The following is a 17,974-nucleotide window of genomic DNA, read 5'->3' on the forward strand; positions in this document are numbered from 1 at the left end:
ATTGTAAAGGTCCCACCCTTCCCAGAAATGGATCCAGTGACCCAGGAATCTAAAGTCTTCCCTCCTGTACCAACTCTACATATGTAGCACTTCCTTTAATTATCTTAAACACAGCAACTAAATTATCCAACTTCTATATTTCAGAGAGTACAACCTAACTCTGGGCAACTTCTCATTATATAACCCTCTTCACCCAGTGTCACTCCATATTAAGATTCAGAAATTGGAAAAACAATTTTGAAATATGCAGACATGACCATTGCGGGAATTTGCAAATTCTGAAGATACCTGTAAGAAAACATCAATGAATATGTAGAATGGGTGTATGAATAACAATTAATATTAATTGTAAAATGGCGCGTTTGATAGGAAGAGTAAGGAGGCCACGTATTTCTTGGAAATGGAATCTAAAAGCAGTAGGAGAGCAGAAGAATCTGAGTACAGATATACAAATCACTAATAATACCAACACAAATTAATAAGATAGTAAAGAAGCAAATATGTATTGAGAAACAGAATTGAAAAGCAGAAGTTATATTAAATCTTGGTTAAACTACACTTACAGTACTGTGCACAGTGTTGGTCTTCATATTAGAATAAGTAATTAGAAAAGTATATTTAGGCACTGGCGAAGGTGCAAAAAGCCTAGAATTATACCAGAACAGAGAAGGAATATTGCCCTCAGAAAAGAGAAAATTGAGGGCTGCCCCAATAGAGTTCTTTAAGATAATGTAAGAGTTATAAAGGGTACATGTATGGATAATGTAAGAGTTATAAAGGGTAGATGTATAGATAATGTTTTCACTTGTTGGGGAGACTGTAACTACAGGCGATTTGTAAATAAGATGTCATTTACAAAGCCAATAGGAAATTCAAATGAAAGTCCCTTATCCAAGAGTGGTTCATGTGAGTTGTATGGATATATTTATCGGTAAGCTGGAGAATCACAAGAGAGAAAAGGATTGAAGAATATGCTTACATAGTACCATGTTGTCCTCACATACTCTTCAGCCACCAATTCATGCATGTAACATTCATATGTGATGAGTCATTTTCTTTTCATAAGTCAGTCAATTTTAGTTCCCTATCTGTTTGAGAACTTAATCTGTGCTGTTTGCTTTTGGAATTTTAACGAAAACTATAAACAATCTTGTTTGGCTTAAAATTAGATCAATTCCTCTGTATTATTACCAGTTTTTACAATGTGGTTGTTCAAGCACATTTCAGTCAAGTCTGCAGCAGAAAATGTTTCCACAATTGAGTTTGATCTGGAACTTGTAAATTTCTGTATGTGGTCAATGATCAATCGTATCCTGTGACTATCAGCTACCCATTTATTATCCAATCATGCAGTAGAGACTGTGCTAGCTGCTGCCACCTTTTGTTGCTCAGAAAACAGGAAAGATCACATAATTAGATCACAGGCTAGAAGTCATATTACAATTTATTTACAGGTATGAAATTACAGACAACCACAACAAGAAACACTACAATACTTGAAACTGTTCCAAAGTAATAAAGCATCCAAAATCTTGGAATTGTGGGATCTTGTTGTAATGATTGATTTGTTCCGTAATCCTGATAATGACAATAACCAATTTACATTTTATTTCTCACTTTAAACAGCTTCAGCCAGCTGCTCAGTCTCTCCTCTTAGCATCTCCACTTCAAACAGTGATTTAAACAATAATTTACATCTAACTCAGTTTAGTCCCATGTACAGTGGGAATGAAATGGCTAGTGCTCACTGAACAGTACTGACCAGCAGTTTGGTAAAATATAAAATTATTAAATCCATACTGGATGCTATCAAACCAGGCGTTCTGTACATTACAAAGAAGCTGTGACATTCCTTGCAGTGAGTGGTGCAGGGAACCAAGGATACTAGAGTGCTCTTGCTCTACAGCCTGTGGTACTCTTTGTGATTTCTGTAAGTGGCACACATTCTGCAAGAAACAGCATTTTGCTCATGGTTTCAAATACATTGCATAAACCAGGGCAGCAGATGAGTGGAACAGGAAGGAATAATGTACAAAAATTAAAATACAAACATTTCAGAGTTAATGAAGGACTGACAGTGATAATCTGCCACCTGCAGGACATAAGTGGTTTCCTCAAACTGTCATAATGAATGTGGGAAAAAAGCACAACAGCACAGGAATGGTGGGACCAGGACTGCAGCAGCACCTGGTCATCCAAATATACAGCTCTGATACCAGTAAACCACAGCACACAAACCGGTCAGGTACATCACACTGAAGGAGGAAAGGGTGTATCACACTGATCCCGGGACTAGGGATTTGGATTTCCACAAAGATGTGGGAACTGAGAGTTGGGACTATCACACTGATCCTGGGGCTGGGAGTGAGGAATATAACGTTACCCTAGGGCAATGCGATGAGAGTATCATACTGACCCCGGGACTAGGAATGAGGAGTATCATACTGACTCCGAGGTAGTGCATAGAGAATATCAAACTGACCCTGGGGCTGGGAATGGAGACTGTCACACTGACACTGTGACTGGGAGCGGGAATTATAACATGGACCCTAGAGCAGGGTGTGGGGATTGAGGAGGGTATAACACTGACCCTGGGGTGGAGTACGGGGGCTACAACACTGACCCTGGGGTAAGGTGGGAGGATATCACACTGACCCTGGGGCATAGAAGAGGAAGATTTGCACTGACCCTGGGGCAAGGAATGGAGAGTATCATCCCATCACCGAGGTAAGGAGTGGGAAGTATTACATTGTCCCTGATTAAGGAGTGGGGAGCATCTCACTGCTCCTGAGACAGGGTGTAAGGGGTGCTATCACAATGACCGTAAGACAGGGTACTGGGAGTATCAAAGTGACCCTGGGAGTGGGTGTGGAAAGTATCACATTGACAATTGTCGAGTAGAGGGAATGGGGAGTAGCACACTGACCTTGGGTGTGGGAATGAGGAGTATCACACTGACCCCAAAAACAGGAATGGGGAATATTACACTGACCGTGAGAGTGGGAATGGGGAGTATCACACCGAGTTATCACAGCAGAATTCTGGGGGACATCGCCAGTCATCACGACTGTATAGCAGGTCAGAGAGAACCTGGTGTCAAGGTATGGTTAAAGCCGAAACACTACATTGGTGCTTCCAACCCTCCCTCCTCCTCTGATCAAAAGAAAAAGGGCTCTGTGAGGACGACTGGCAAAGTAAAGGCGTACAAGGGAGGAGCCATTAGGAAAGCGGGTCAGTGTTAAAGTGGAAGTGCTGAGGCCTTTGCTGGAGAATTTTTGGCATGAGGAGGCTGAGCAGGGGTAAAGGTAAGGGCTCTTTAATTCTACTTTCTTTCTATCTAGACTGAAGACAGTCGGGATGGCAGTTAGGGCTGTGGCATACTCCTCGAGCAGGATGTGGGAGATCAGGGAAACTTCCAGTTTCCCTGGTGGCTACACCTGTGAGGAGTGCACGCAGCTGCAGCTCCTGACAGACCATGTTAGGGAACTGGAGTTGTTAAGAAATGGAGCCGTTGGGGAACTGTTCCCCAATCCTGCCTGTCAGGAGCTGGAGCTCGATGCATTCAGGATCATCTGGAGTGCAGAGAACATCATTGATAAAAGCTGTAGTGAATTGGTCAATCCTAAGATGCAGACTGCAGATAGCTGGGTGACCTCAAAGAGGTAAAGGGGGAAGGCAGATAGTGCAGGGTTCCCCTGTGGCCATTCCTTTCAATAACATCTATACCACTTTGGATACTGTTGTAGGGGGTGACCTTTCAGGGGCTAGCAACAGCAGTCAGCTCGGTGGCACTGTGACCGGCTCTGAGGCTCACAGTGAAAGGGTGCAGTCAAGACAGAGAGATACTGATAGGAGACTTAATTGTGAGGGGTACATTCAGGAGACTCTGTGGCCATAGAAGAGGCACCAGGATGGTGTCCTGCCTCTCGGGTGCTAGGGTCAAAGATGTCTCTGAGTGGTTGCAGAACATTCTGAATGGGGAGGGTGAACAGAGGTCTTTGTGCACATCGATACAAATGACATAGATAGACAAAGGGATGGAGTCCTGCAAAATGAGTACAGGGAGTTAGGTAAGAAGTTAAAAAACAGGACCTCAAGGGTAGTAATCTCAGGATTACTCCCAGTGCCACGTGCCAGTGAGGGTAGAAATAGAATGATAGGTCAGATGAATGTGTGGTTAAGGAGCTGGAGTAGAGAGCAGGGTTTTCGGTTCTTGGATCACTGGGATCTCTTCTGGGGTAGAGATGACCTATACAAGAGAGATATGTTGCACCTGAACTGGAGGGGGTCTAATATCCTCTTGGGGAGATTTGCAAGTGTTACCCGGGAGGGTTTAAACTAGTTTGATTGGGGGGGGTGGGCTCTGAATAAGAGAGGGGTCATCGAGAAGTCAGGGGAAAATACATTAGCCATCGAGAGCAAGTTTACAAGTTCTGGAAGACTGGAGGTTGGCTAATATTGTTCCATTGTTTAAGAAAGGTAGCAAAGACAAGCCGGGGAACTACAGGCCAGTGAGCCTGACATCAGTGGTACGCAAGTTATTGGAGAGGAAACTGAGGGAAGGATCAACCAACATTTGGATAGTCAAGGTCTGATTAGGGATAGTTAGCATGGATTTGTGCACGGGAAGTCATGTCTGACAAATCTTCTAAGAATTTTTTGAAGAGGTAACCAAGAGGATAAACGGGGGTAGAGCAGTAAACGCTGTCTATATGGACTTCAGTAAGGCATCTGACAAGGTCCCGTACGGCAGGCTAGTCATGGAAGTTGGGTCGCATGGGATCCAGGGAGAGCTAGCTAATTGGATTCAAATTTAGCTCGATGGTAGGAAGCAGAGGGTGATGGTTGAAGGTTGTTTCTTGGACTGGAAGCCTGTGACTCCTGTGCCACAGGGGCCTGTGTTAGGACCTTTGTTATTTACATAAATGAGCTGGGTGTGAATATACAAGGCATGATTAGTAAGTTTGCGAAAATTAGGAGGTATTGTTGATAGCAAGGAAGATTATTAAAAATTACAGAGGAATCTTGATCAGATGGGGAAGTGGGCTGAGGACTGGCAACTCCAAATCACTACATATAAGTGTGATGTGTTGCACTTTGGAAAGTCAAACCAAGGGATGGCTTATACAATAAATGGTAAGGTCCTGAGGAGTGTTGTGGAACAGAGGGACCTACGTGTACAAGTGAACAGTTCGTTGAAAGTGGCGTCACAGATGGACAGGGTAGTGAAGGTGGCAGTTAGCATGCTGGCTTTCATCAGTCGAGGCATGGAGTTTAGGAGTTGGGATGTTATGTTACAGTTGTATATTGTGTATAGTTTTGGTCACCCTGTTATAGGACAGACTTAGTTAAACTAGAAAATGTGCAAAGAAGTTTTATGAGGATGGTGCCAGGACTAGTAGGCTTGAGTTATAGGGAGAGGTGGGCCAGGATAGGACTTTATTCCTTGGAACGTAGGTGAATGAGGGGCATAGATAGGATTAATGCATATAGTCTTTTTCTCATGGATGGGGAATTGAAAACTAGAGGGCACAGATTTAAGATGAGAGGGCAAAGATTTAAGAAGAACCTGAGGGGCAACTTCTTCATGCAGACAGTGGTGTGTATATGGAATGGACCGCCACAGGAAGTGGTTGACGCAGGTACAATAGCAACACTAAAAAACATTTGGATAGGTACATGGATGAGAAGGGTTTAGAAATATATCGACCAAATGCAGGCAATTGGAACTAGGTGAGTGGGCACCATGGTAAGTATGGACCAGTTTGGGCCAAAGGGCCTGTTTCCATGCTGTATTACTCTACTCTATGATCCTGGGTACAGGAATAGGGAATATTACACTGACCCTGGGAGTGGGAATGGGGAGTACCACACTGACTGTGCAGTAGAACTTATAGTGTACAATGGGCACTGTAGTCACAATGTCTTTTCAGTGATTCAGACTGTCAACAGGAAACATTTGTTCCATCAATGTGTAAAATAAGTGTTTACTGCTGTACTACAATTAAGTGTTAAGTTGCCACAGTTCCAAAGGACCACAGGCTGCTCTTTCATAAGACGGAGATGAGTAATGCCAACAAAGTGGGTTCAATCCCCATCAGAAGTTTCTGAAGAAGGCTCATTGGACCCAAAACATTACCTCTGATTTCTCTCCACAGATGTTGCCAAACCTGCAGAGGTTTTCCAACAATTTCTGTTTTTGTTTCTGATTATTTTGTTTTCACTAAAATTCAGAAGAGCAAGAGGTGGTTTGATCTAAGTGTATATGATCCTAAATGATCTTGACAAAGTAGACATGGAATGACTGTTTTCATTGGTGCATGAGCCCACAACTAGGGACAGTTTTAAAATTACGGGTCATTCTTTCTCTCAGATGGTTGTGCAAATTTGCAAAGAAAGCCGTGCAGGTGGGTCATTGAATATTTTTAAGGCGGAGGTGGATAGATTCTTGCTAGGCAAGGGAATCAAAGTTATTGGGATGGATGGAATGTCAAATTTGGAACACTAACAGATCAGCCACGATCTTATTCAATGACGGTGCAGGCTCAAGAGCCTGAATTGTCTACTTCTGCTCCTAATTACTATGTTCCAGGCCTGAATGGATAATGGCACAACATCTAATAATGGGGTGAAAGTACAGTGGTGAGCAGCATAGGTATGTGTACGCAGGTTACAAGGCTATCAGAGACTACAGTTAGAGAATGCAAGACCACGTTTGAGATTTAAAGCGAGGGATGAGAATTTTAAATTTGTGTAATAGGGATTGTGAAGCAAATGCAAGATCAAGAATAAGGGCAATTTTATTTTTTGTGGATTTGGGATGTGAGGGTTACTGGTCAGGCTAAAACTTACTTCCCATCCTAATGGCCCTGAGAAGATGACAGGTGAAAGGGTCTTGATAGACACTTGGATATGGTCAGAGTTTCAGATGAAGTGATGTTTACAATGGGTGGAGATTGGAAAGTGCTCAGGAGAACACTCCAGTATTCACTTTTACTTAGAACATTGGAACAGTTGATTCTAAAGAGAATAAAAGTATGGATTAGAATTTCAGTAACAGGTTTGTTACAGTATGTTCAATGGTAGGCAATTTTATGGGACTGGAGGTAGATAGTTTCGTGATAGAGAGATGGGCATGTGATGTTCATTTTTTGACTACACCAAGAGGGTACAAAGTACATTTAAAGGCACTCCCAAAGAAAATAAGACTTGTATTTATATAGTATTTTTTTACTACCAATGGATGCCCCAAAATGTTTTGTCGTCAATGAAGTAGTTACAAAATATACCTACTGTTGTAATGTAGGAAACACACCTGCCAATTTGTCCTCATCAAATATGTCCCAAGAAAAAGTTTGTGACAACGATTAAATAATCTGTTTTGTGATATTAACTGAGGGATGAACACTCGGTATAAACCCCTTGCTGTCCTTCAAATAATGCCATGGGATCTATTTCATCCACCTTAAAAGACTCATTGGGCCCCAGTATAATGTCTCACCTGAAAGATAATATCTCTAACAATGCAATACTATTTCAGTACTGTACTGGAGAGTCAAGTTGCAACATAACTCAGGGTAATATTACCAAAGCAGTTGGTAAGATTTAATTACGTCAAAGGAGCAATGTAGTTGAGATCAAACCAGTCGATTAAGTTGGAAAAAGAACAGCAGATATATTTAGATGAGAAAACATTTACCAAAGAAGACTGTCTAGACATTGGGCCACTGTAACTAAATCCCAACAGTAGAAGGCAGAGTGGCTAAGTTATAGCCCATCTTGAATTGGTGTGACAATTCCTGGACTTTGACAGTTCAGTGAAATCCTTCTATCACACTTCAAAAATTGTGTAAAAATAGCAATTCTCAAAGGAACATAAAACATAGCCTGTCTACTGGGAATCGGTATATTTGACCTTACTAAAACATCCACAACTTTACTGGGAAATAATTCACAAAGTTGAAGTCAAAAATGATAAGAAAGGAGGATGAGGATGTACTGACTAGAACAGCGGTCGATGACAGATAAGGTGCACAAATCATGAATGTATGACTAAGAGATCAGGGCAGGCAGAGTGGATTCACAACGGGCTTAGAAATGTGAATATTAAATCTGTAACTGTTCTCCTGAGACAAACAGAGGCTTGGAAAGGATGGTGTGATGCGAGTGTGGGAACGAATGTGGATCAGAAGCATAAAAGAGCACTCTGAATGTGCTGTAATTTACAGAAAGTGGGATCAAAGCGACAAATTAAAGTGGCATTAGAAAAATGAAGATTTGAACTGGTAAAGACATGGACTAAATGGAAGCTCAAAGACCTTAAAGGCCTTGAAATAGAGTCATAGATTTTTATAGCAATGGAAACATACCCTTTGGCCCAACTAGTCCATGTTAACCAGGTTTTCTAAACTGAACTAATCTTATTTGGCTGCATTTGGCCCATATGCATCTAAACCCTTCCTGCCCATGTACCTGTCCAAATGTCTTTTAAATGTTGTAAGTCTAATAGCTCGTTCCATATACGCACCACCCTCTGCGTGAAAAAGTTGCCCTTCAGGTCCCTTTTAAACTTTTCTCCTCTCCCCTTGAATTTATGCCCTCTAGTTTTGTAGTCCCCTACCCCAGAGAAAAGACTTTAGCTATTCACCTTATCAAGCCTCTCATGACATTATAAACCTCTATAAGGTTACCCTTAACATTCAATACTCTAGGGGAAAAAAAAGTCCCAGCTTTTCTTATTATCTCTCTTTGTTATCTCAAACCTTCCAGTCTTGGTAACACCCTTGTAAATGTTTTTTGCACCCTTTCTAGTTTAATAACATCCTTCCTATAGCAGTGCGACCAGAAATGTATGCAGGACTGCAAATGTAGCCTTATCATATTTTTGGGAATTTATTTCTCTGCTACAAGATCAGGACAATTGGATGTACCATTATTCACATAAAAGCTTAAGCCAATTCTGTCTCTCTTTGATCTCAAAATGAATTAAGCCGATTTCCTGATCACATGCTGGTCCTCCCACATTCTACCACTAAGCCCCAACGAAGTTCATTGAATTCTATTTGTACGAGGCCTGCAGACTAGAACAATAATTTCAGTAACTGGTCCTTCCAACATACTGAGACTTACACAGAACCAAATTCTGAAACTTTGTATACTCCGAAGATCAGCTGAGACTGGGGGAATTTTGAGGCTGAAGAGGGACAGGAAATTCGTCAGGTTTCTGGAGCTGGAAAGATTTGTGGAGGATGATATATTGATCTACATCTTTTCTCCACAGACACTACATTTGTTTCTAATGGTCTGAGGGGCAGAGAGATCCCAAGGATACCCATAATTCCATTGTTTTCCATTATAATGACGGGTTAGGAGCAGGAGAGGATGGAGGAAGACGACTGAGGCAGCTTCTGAGCGATAAATTACCCTCCTTAAATAATTTACAGACTACACGGGTTTATTCAGATATAAGCAAGGAACACTATGAAATGAGTACCCTTCAAAAAGCAGACAGTAGAAGAATGACGAATGGTATTAAAAGAAGACCTGCAGCCAAGATAACTGGCCCAGGCAGCTGTCTGTAACTGAGAAAATGATAACTTTTGAGTTGTCTCAACTCAGTCACTTTTGGCAATTGCAGAGGATCATTGTAATATCACTTAATTTGGCATCAACATGGCTTTCCGAGCTCCCATGGTTAGCATTAACCTTCTCTGCCAGTGACAAACCCTGAGCGTTTTCACGCCTTGAATGCCAAGATTGAGTGCAACAGCATGCAAAAGAATTCTCCATGGGAGACGTGCATGTAGTTGCCATGATGTAGTAATTCATTGCCATTGTTGTTAAACAATAATGTCAATAACAGCTTTGAGGGATACTGTCTAAACCTTGCTGCTATGGTTAATGACCTCACTAAGAGGTATGGGAATAGTGAGAAGCAATACACCAAGGTCTGCACTTTTACCAGAATGGTCACTGAGAGGACCACTGGGTTTCAGAGTAGCAGGTCCGACGTACTCCAGTTCATATGCTCCATATACTTAATGCTCGTTGTGGCCCGCACAACAGCAATCTAAAACTATAGACTTGGATATCAATAGCTATTTGCCTGGGAAGCTGGGCTTAGTTGTTCTGGAGGCAGAGCATTATGGAGGAGAGAATCAGGGTGACCTTTGCTACAAGGACTCCTTAATGACCATACAATCTGGGCTGTTCTTGTCTAATCAGAGGATAGCATTATTACCACAACTTCAATAACACCTCCAAACAGCTCCCCATCTTCAGACAAGTGATAAATCCTTCACTCTGGTACCCATCCTTGATCATCACATTATTGTTTGCTCCACATGACCACCCACATCTTATCGGATTTGAATACCTCAGCACAAAGTAAGTGCACATTCTCTTTTATTACAAGCAACCCATACAGTAACTATGTCATCCTACTTCCTTTTTATGCAGGGTTTTCCTGGAGTACCTAAACGGGTCTTTCTGTCTCCTATTCGACTGTTTCTCCTTGGTGCAACCCGAGTATCACATGAGGGCATTGGCAGTTCCTGTGCTACAAAAGGCTCATGGGACTGAGGTGGTCCACCTCCTAGGGCAGCTTGTTCCTGGCAGGGAGCCACCACTGGCTGCATCTTGTGGGCTTCTGTATGAACAGTCTGGTATCGCTTCTTGAATTCTGCTGGCTTGATTCTGTGGGAGGGTGGGTCAGAGGTCTGCCATGTGTGGCTGTCCTGAGAACTAGCTGCTCCAGGCAGGTTACTGTCAGACATTGGCATTGCACTAAGCCCTGTATTTGCATTCCCATTGACCACTGGAATAGGTGGTTTAATGGCAGCTATTAGATCCTGAAAGCCGTGAGACACAGCAGCTTGGATCCCAGCCCCAAGACTCTGAAAACCAACACGTAGAGTGCTGTCTATTTTCTCCCCAATTACTGACAAGGCAGCATTTTGCACTTCTGTGGGAGTGGGGGCATGGACTGGTTCCTGTGCATTTCTGAAGTTGGGGTGTGCTGCAGAGTCTAATGAAGCTGCCACGTGTTCCATTGATGACTGCAGCGAAGTGAAAGCTTCTTTGATGCTGTTGCAAATGAGGGCTGTAGACTCCAAAGTCACAGCTGTCAGATGCTGCACATCTTCGAAGACTGAGCGCAGAGCCTGCACGTAAGTATGATGCTCATTGAACATCCTTCTCTTCGGGCGAGTGCCCATGAAATCAGAATCCCAGGGATCTGAGGTCAGGGGCATCCTTCTCCTTGGCCTCCTCTGGGGAAGTGGCATGTCCTCACCCATTCCCCACTCATCCGATTCCCTGATGCCTTGGGAATCACTCAGTGCCACTTCCTCGTTAACACTGTCCAACCGTGCCCTGGTGACCATATCAGAGCCGGACCGTGGGAGTGAGAAGGCCAAAGATGCAGGGGGTGAAATTGACGGCATGGGGACAGTGGAAAATGGTGCTGTATCAAGCTTCAGGGACTCACGATCTGGCTTGCTCTCGTCATCCTCTTCCTCATCATCATAATTAATGAGGTAGCATAGTTTCTCCTCCTCCTCTTCATCATCATCATCATCATCATCCTCTGGCCCCCACTGCTGTGATGGCTCTGCAGGAAAAACAGTACAAGCTGAGACTCTCTAAACATAATCCGCAAAAGATTAGGGTCAGCCTGTGGTTAGTGACTGGAGCACTGCCATTTTATTGTGTCTATCCATATATATGACACTAACCTGGAGTCTGCACCGTTACACCGATTTCTCCATCTGCCACTACGGCAAGACCACACTGCCTACCCAGCAGTTCCACGGCCTGTTCCTCATAGGGGGTGAGCTCCTTAATGTTGGGAATGCCCACTCTGCACTCCTGCCTCTCGCGGGCATTGTGCATGAGTTTCTCCTATAAAAAAAATAGGCCACTAGGTTTCAGTCAGCAGCTGAAAACATTCTTCCAGACAGAATCAAACAAATGAAGTTCTAAATGTGGTAGTCAAAGGTCAGAAAGGATATTTAAGGTTATATGAGAGGAATTAACATTAGGACCTTAAAACACATATTGTGAGATCTCAAGTCAGTGTCATCGCCTCTCCTTCACCATAGTTGCCTTGCAGAGATTTTCTAATCAACCTGTTCAAAGATGTTAATTAACACCTCTGAAGCAGAATGGACTTGAACCTGGGTCTCCTCGCTCAGTGATAAGGACATTACTGCTCCACAAGAGCCCTTTAAACACGTGACATACAATTAACCTTTGTTAGGATGGGTGTGAATGAGAGTGAATCATATCCATGATATGTTATTTTAATCACAGTGTTCAGCCATGTTTTGATTTAGAACCGGGGCATGTGGGGCTTAAAACCAGAACTCCTGGCTCAGAGGTAGGGACACTACCAATATGCCACAAGTGCACAGTGGCAGTGTAGGAGTGGTGATGCAGTTATTAAATTATAGAGTGTGTTACAGAAGCAATATACTGTGGATGCTGGAAACCTGAAGTAAAACAAAATGTGTTTAAATACTTAAGGCATCTGTGAAGACTGGCATAGAGTTAACATTTCAGATTGATGACCCATTAAGAGAACTAGAAACAAATTATAAACATAATAGATTTTAAGGGAAGGTCTGTGATGGGTGAAGACATGGATTCAGATCAGTAAGCCATCTTGTCTCTCAAACAAACAGAGAATAGTGGAGAAACTCAGCATGTCTGGTCTCTTGAGCCTCCTCAGCCATTGAATAAGATCATGGCTGATCAACTCCACTTTCATGCCTGCTCCCATAATCTCTGACTCCTTTGTTCGTCAACAATTTATCCAAGTCTGCCTTAAAAATATTCAATTGTTCTGTCTCCACTGCTCTCTGGGAAGAGAATTCCAAAAACCCATAAGCATCTGAAAACATTTTCTTTTCTTATTTCCATCATAAATGGGAGACCCCTAATTTTTTAAACTGTGTCCCTTAGTTCTACTCTGACTTGAAGTGTGATGGAGGCAGGTCCAATAGAGACATTCTAGAGAGCACTGGATGATTATTTTAGTAATGTGCAGTGGAATGGGGAATAAGCAGGAGATTGGCTCTGGGTAATGATGATGATTTAATGAGCCAGTGCATGCACAATAGGCTGAACGGCCGTTTTCTGAACCAGAAGATTTCTGTGATGCTGTAATAATCTCTTCATCCCAAAGCAGAAAAGGTAAAATTGCAAAAATATTAATAGGGCAAACAGAGCTAGTGGAAGTGGAACAAGTAAAAAACAGAAGGCCCAATGTGGGAGTGGGGGCAGTGGCCCAGTGCGGAGCGTGGCAGCAGCCAGCGGTCAGACCACGTGGAGACCCCTCTGTTGGTCCGTTGTGGACAGCCTTTAGACAGAGACTGTGATGTTTGTCTTTTTAACTTTGCTTCTTGTTTTTTCCGAGCTATGGTTATACTGTCTATAGCCGTAATGTAATTTTTTTTCTTCATTTCTCTACTCTATAACTAAGGATTGTACATAGGTGCTCTGTACCTAAGATGGCACTGTAAGTGGGGACTTATAAACTTTTCACTGTACTCTTTTGAGTATATGTGACAATAAGGCTAATTCAGTTCATATAGATGATGTGTGAACAGTAGAATGATGAGCACTTGCTCATTCAAAGCAAAAGAAGAAAGAAAAATTACAGCCAAAGCAAAATCCACCAAGAAAAAGGGAACAAAATTAAGTTAGTTTGATCTGGACCCTGAAAATTGAGTTCAACTTTTGTTATTTCCCTCCTCACTGCCCCCACATTCACTTGTCAGCATTTTTAACTTTTCCCAGATTAAAATTTTTCAACTTTAAACATTAACTCTTTTTCTTTCACCAGTATTTTACCTTGCCTGCTCTTGTCAGATCATTGAACTTTTTCCGGCATTGGTCTGCAGTCCTGGAGGTGAGAGAGGTGGCATTCAGTGCCATTGCCACTTCCCTCCACATAGCACGTGAAATAGGTTTTTGAGGTTTCCTGCCATGCACACCAAGCAATCTGTCCCTCCTTGGCTGCATTTCATCCAGAAGGGTTTGTAGGTCATTGTCAGTAAAATTTTGAGCCCTTCTTCTCTGTCTCTTTGAGCTGCAATGCTCTCTTGCTTGGCTGTGGATTCCAGTTCCTCCATTAGAACACATGCTATAGGAAGATGCATAAGAATAACATGTAAGGTAATTTTTTTTATTCTGACAGTAACATCCCAAGTGTGGCCTAACTGAAGTCCTATAAAGCTGCAGCATAACTTGTCTATCCTTATACTCAAAGCCCCTTCCAATGAAGGCAAGCATGCCATAGGCCTTTTTTACTATCATATCTAATTGCACTGCCACCTTCAGTGACCTGTGGACCTGCACACCCAGATCTCTCTGCATATCTATACTCCTAAGAGTTCTACCACTCACTGTATAATTTCCACCTGTAATTGACTTTCCAAAATGCATCACCTCACAGTTGTCCGGATTAAACTCCATCTACCAGTTTTCTGCCCGTGCCTCCAACTAATCTAAATCCTGCTGTATCCTCTGACAATCCTCCTCACTATCCGCAACTCTACCATTCTTTGTATCATCAGCAAACTTACTAATTAGACTAGCAACTTTTTCCTCCAAATCATTTATGTCGATCATGAACAGCAGGGGTCCCAGCACTGATCCCTGTGGAACACCACTAGTCACAGCCCTCCATTCCGAAAAGCATCCTTCCACTGCTACCCCCTGTCTCCTATGACAAGGCCAGCTCTGTATCCATCTTGCCAGCTTGGCCCTGATACCATATGACTTCACATTTTATACCTGTCTGCCATGACCTTGTCAATCAGCTGTACAAGGTGCTGGTGAGGCCACACCTGGAGTACTGTGTGCAGTTTTGGTCTCCTTACTTGAGAAAGGATGTACTGGCACTGGAGGGGGTGCAAAGGAAAATCACTAGGTTGATTCCGGAGTTGAGGGGGTTGGCTTATGAGGAGAGACTGAGTAGATTGGGATTATATTCATTGGAATTCAGGAGATTGAGGGGGGATCTTATAGAAACATATAAAATTATGAAGGGAATAGATAAGATAGAAGTAGAGAGGATGTTTCCACTGGCAGGCGAAGCTAGGGCAAGAGGGCATAGCCTCAAGATTAGAGGGAGCAGATTTAGGACTGAACTGAGAAGGAATTTCTTCACCCAGAGGGTTGTTAATCTATGGAATTCCTTGCCCAGTGAAGTAGTTGACGCTACTTAAGTAAATGATTTAAAAAAAAAGGTAGATTTTTTTTGAACAATAAAGGAATTAAGGGATACGGTGAGAACGCGGGTAAGTGGATCTGAGTCCACGAAAGGATCAGCCATGATCTTATTGAATGGCGGAGCAGGCTCGAAGGGCCAGATGGCCTACTCCTGCTCCTAGTTCTTATGTTCTTATGTAAAGGCTTTACTGAGGTCTATGTAGACAACATCAACTGTTTTTCCATCATCAATCATTTTCATCGCCTCCTCAAAAAACTCGATCACTTTAGTGAGGCACAACCTGCCTGCACAAAATCATGCTGTTTATCGCTAATCAGTCCATTTCCTTCTAAATGCTTATAGATCTTGTCCCTGAGAATCTTTTCCAAAAATTCCCTACCACTGACGTGAGGCTCACGGGCCTGTCATTTCGTGGATTATCCCTTTTTAAACAATGGGACAACATTGGCTATTCTCCAGCCCTCTGAGACCTCATCTGTGGCCAAAGAGGATACAATGATGTCTGTCAATGCTCCACCAATTTGTTCTCATGCATCCCTTAATATCCTGGGATAGACCCCATCAGGAGCCAAGGACTTATCTATCTTAATACTTTTTAAGATGCACAACACGTCTTCGTTTTTGATAACAATCTGGCTTAGAAATTTGTGCTCCCTTCCCTGAGATCATCCTCCAGCAATTCCTTCTCTTTGTTGAATACCGATACAAAGTATTCATTTAAGACCTCACCTACCTCTTCTGGCTCCACACATACATTGTCTCCTTTGTCCTTGAGTGGGCCAACCCTTTTCCTGGCTACCCTCTTGCTTTTTATATATGCATAAAAAGCTTTGGGATTCGCTTCAATCCTGTTCACTAATGACTCCTCATGGCCCCTTGCTTAAGTTCTTTCCTACTTATACACTTCAAGGGCTTTGCCAGTTCCCATCTTCTTCGACCTTACGTATGTCTCCTTTTTCTTTTTGAGCAAGATCATAACATCCCCTGGTCATCCAAGATTCATGTAACTTGCCATACCTATTCTTCATTCTCGCAGGAACATGCCACTCCTGAGCTCTTATCAACTGCCATTTGAAACAATCTAACATGTCTGATGTGGATTTACCCTTAGACAGCCGCCTTCAATCAACACTCTCCAGTTCCTGCCTAATACTGTTATAATTCACCTTCCCCCATTTTAACACCTTTACCTGAGGGATGCTTTTATCCCTGTCCATGAATATCTTAAAACTCACAGTATTAAGGTCACTACTTCCAAAATGCTCCACCACTGCAACTTCACTCAGCTGCCCGGGCTCATTTCCCAAAACTAGGTCCACTATAATCCCTTCCCTGGTTGGACTGATTACATACTGTTAAGAAACCTTCTTGAATGGTCCTTACAAATTCTCCTCCATCCAAGTCCCTTGCACGAAGCGAGTCCCAGTCAGTACAGGGGAAATTAGAATCACCCGTGACAACAACCCTGCTGTTTTGATGTCTTTCTAAAAATCTGTCTGCATATTCTCTCCTCTATCTCCTGCTGGCTATTGGGAGGCCTATAGTATACCCCCAGCATTGTGATTTCACCTTTCTTATTCCAGAGGTCTAACCATACTGCCTCGCTGCACTAATCCTTTGATGTATCCTCCCTCAATAAAGCTGTGAGATACTCCTTTACCAGTAATGCACAGATACCTATATAGCAATTCAAGAGGAAATAAGTCTGCAGGGACCACAAATACTTCGGTTTGCCCGGAATGAAGAAAATATTGAGTTGGTCACAGCGCAGGCTGGCGAAAAGACTGATTCTCCCATATTCACCTTACTCCAATGTAGATGCAGGAAATCCAAAATGATTCATATAGCAGATTACAAATACAGTCATCACCATTTACACCATACAATTATCATGGAAAACTCCTCCATTGGCAAACAGCACTGGCTCTATGTTGTCTCGAAGATGTCAATTACAAAATAGCCGTTCAATGAGTACTTACCCATTTAAAAACTCCACTGGCTTCGGGCAGTTTGTCAGCTGATCAAAACTGCCCGGAGACTCCATTGGCCTCTTGCCCTGGTAACTACATAAGAAAATACATCAAGTTACATGTATCCCTGATTGGCAGTTTCCTAAAGACTTCACACAGCTTCAGGAGTTACACCTTTGTATTGGTTTTACTGCCCACCGTGTGGAGCATGATCCCATACACTGTATATGTTGGGACTGTATGGCTAAATTCCTAATACTGTACAGTATCCACATAATTCTAAACATTCCCCTGCTAGCTATCCACGTTAAAAAAAACTGCTGATCTTAAAAGAAAAACATGGAGTAATGGAAGCTGAGGAGAGCAGAGTGAGGTTCAGAAGGAAAGCAAGTTATAAAGTGGTTGATTGCGAAATTAAAATAACTTGAATTTATAGAGGTCTAAGTGTTGCTGAAAAAAGTCATTTCGTTAAACCTTTTCATCTTGCACTCATCAGGACATTCACAACACTATGAAGAGGACATTTTTCATACTGCATGTTGATTGGTTGGCAAGGGGACTCTAATGGTCAAGGCAATGCAATGGGGAATACTGCATTTGTAGACGATGATTACCAGTTGCAGTCAAATTTAAGATGTGGAGGTGCCGGTGTTGAACTGGGGTGGGTGAGGTCAGAAGTCACAAGACACTAGGTTATAGTCCAACAAGTTTATTTCACCTGTTAAAGCAGCAGTGTTCTGAAAGCTTGTGATTTCAAACAAACCTG

At 42.5% G+C, this 17,974-nt stretch overlaps 1 protein-coding gene across 1 annotated transcript; it reads right to left on the bottom strand.

The window, feature by feature from the left end:
* Nucleotides 1-1,426: 1,426 nt before the first annotated feature.
* On the bottom strand, nt 1,427-17,303 carry LOC109914156. The gene is made up of 4 exons (XM_048613055.1): nt 17,218-17,303; nt 13,855-14,146; nt 11,736-11,901; nt 1,427-11,611 (listed from the first exon to the last, which is right to left on the bottom strand). The coding sequence occupies exons 1-4, from the start codon at nt 17,280-17,282 to the stop codon at nt 10,440-10,442; spliced, it is 1,695 nt and encodes a 564-aa protein (XP_048469012.1). The 5' UTR covers nt 17,283-17,303; the 3' UTR covers nt 1,427-10,439.
* Nucleotides 17,304-17,974: the final 671 nt, after the last annotated feature.

This window comes from Rhincodon typus, chromosome 27 (assembly GCF_021869965.1).
Source record: "Rhincodon typus isolate 14 chromosome 27, sRhiTyp1.1, whole genome shotgun sequence".
In the NCBI taxonomy this organism is placed as follows: domain Eukaryota; kingdom Metazoa; phylum Chordata; class Chondrichthyes; order Orectolobiformes; family Rhincodontidae; genus Rhincodon; species Rhincodon typus.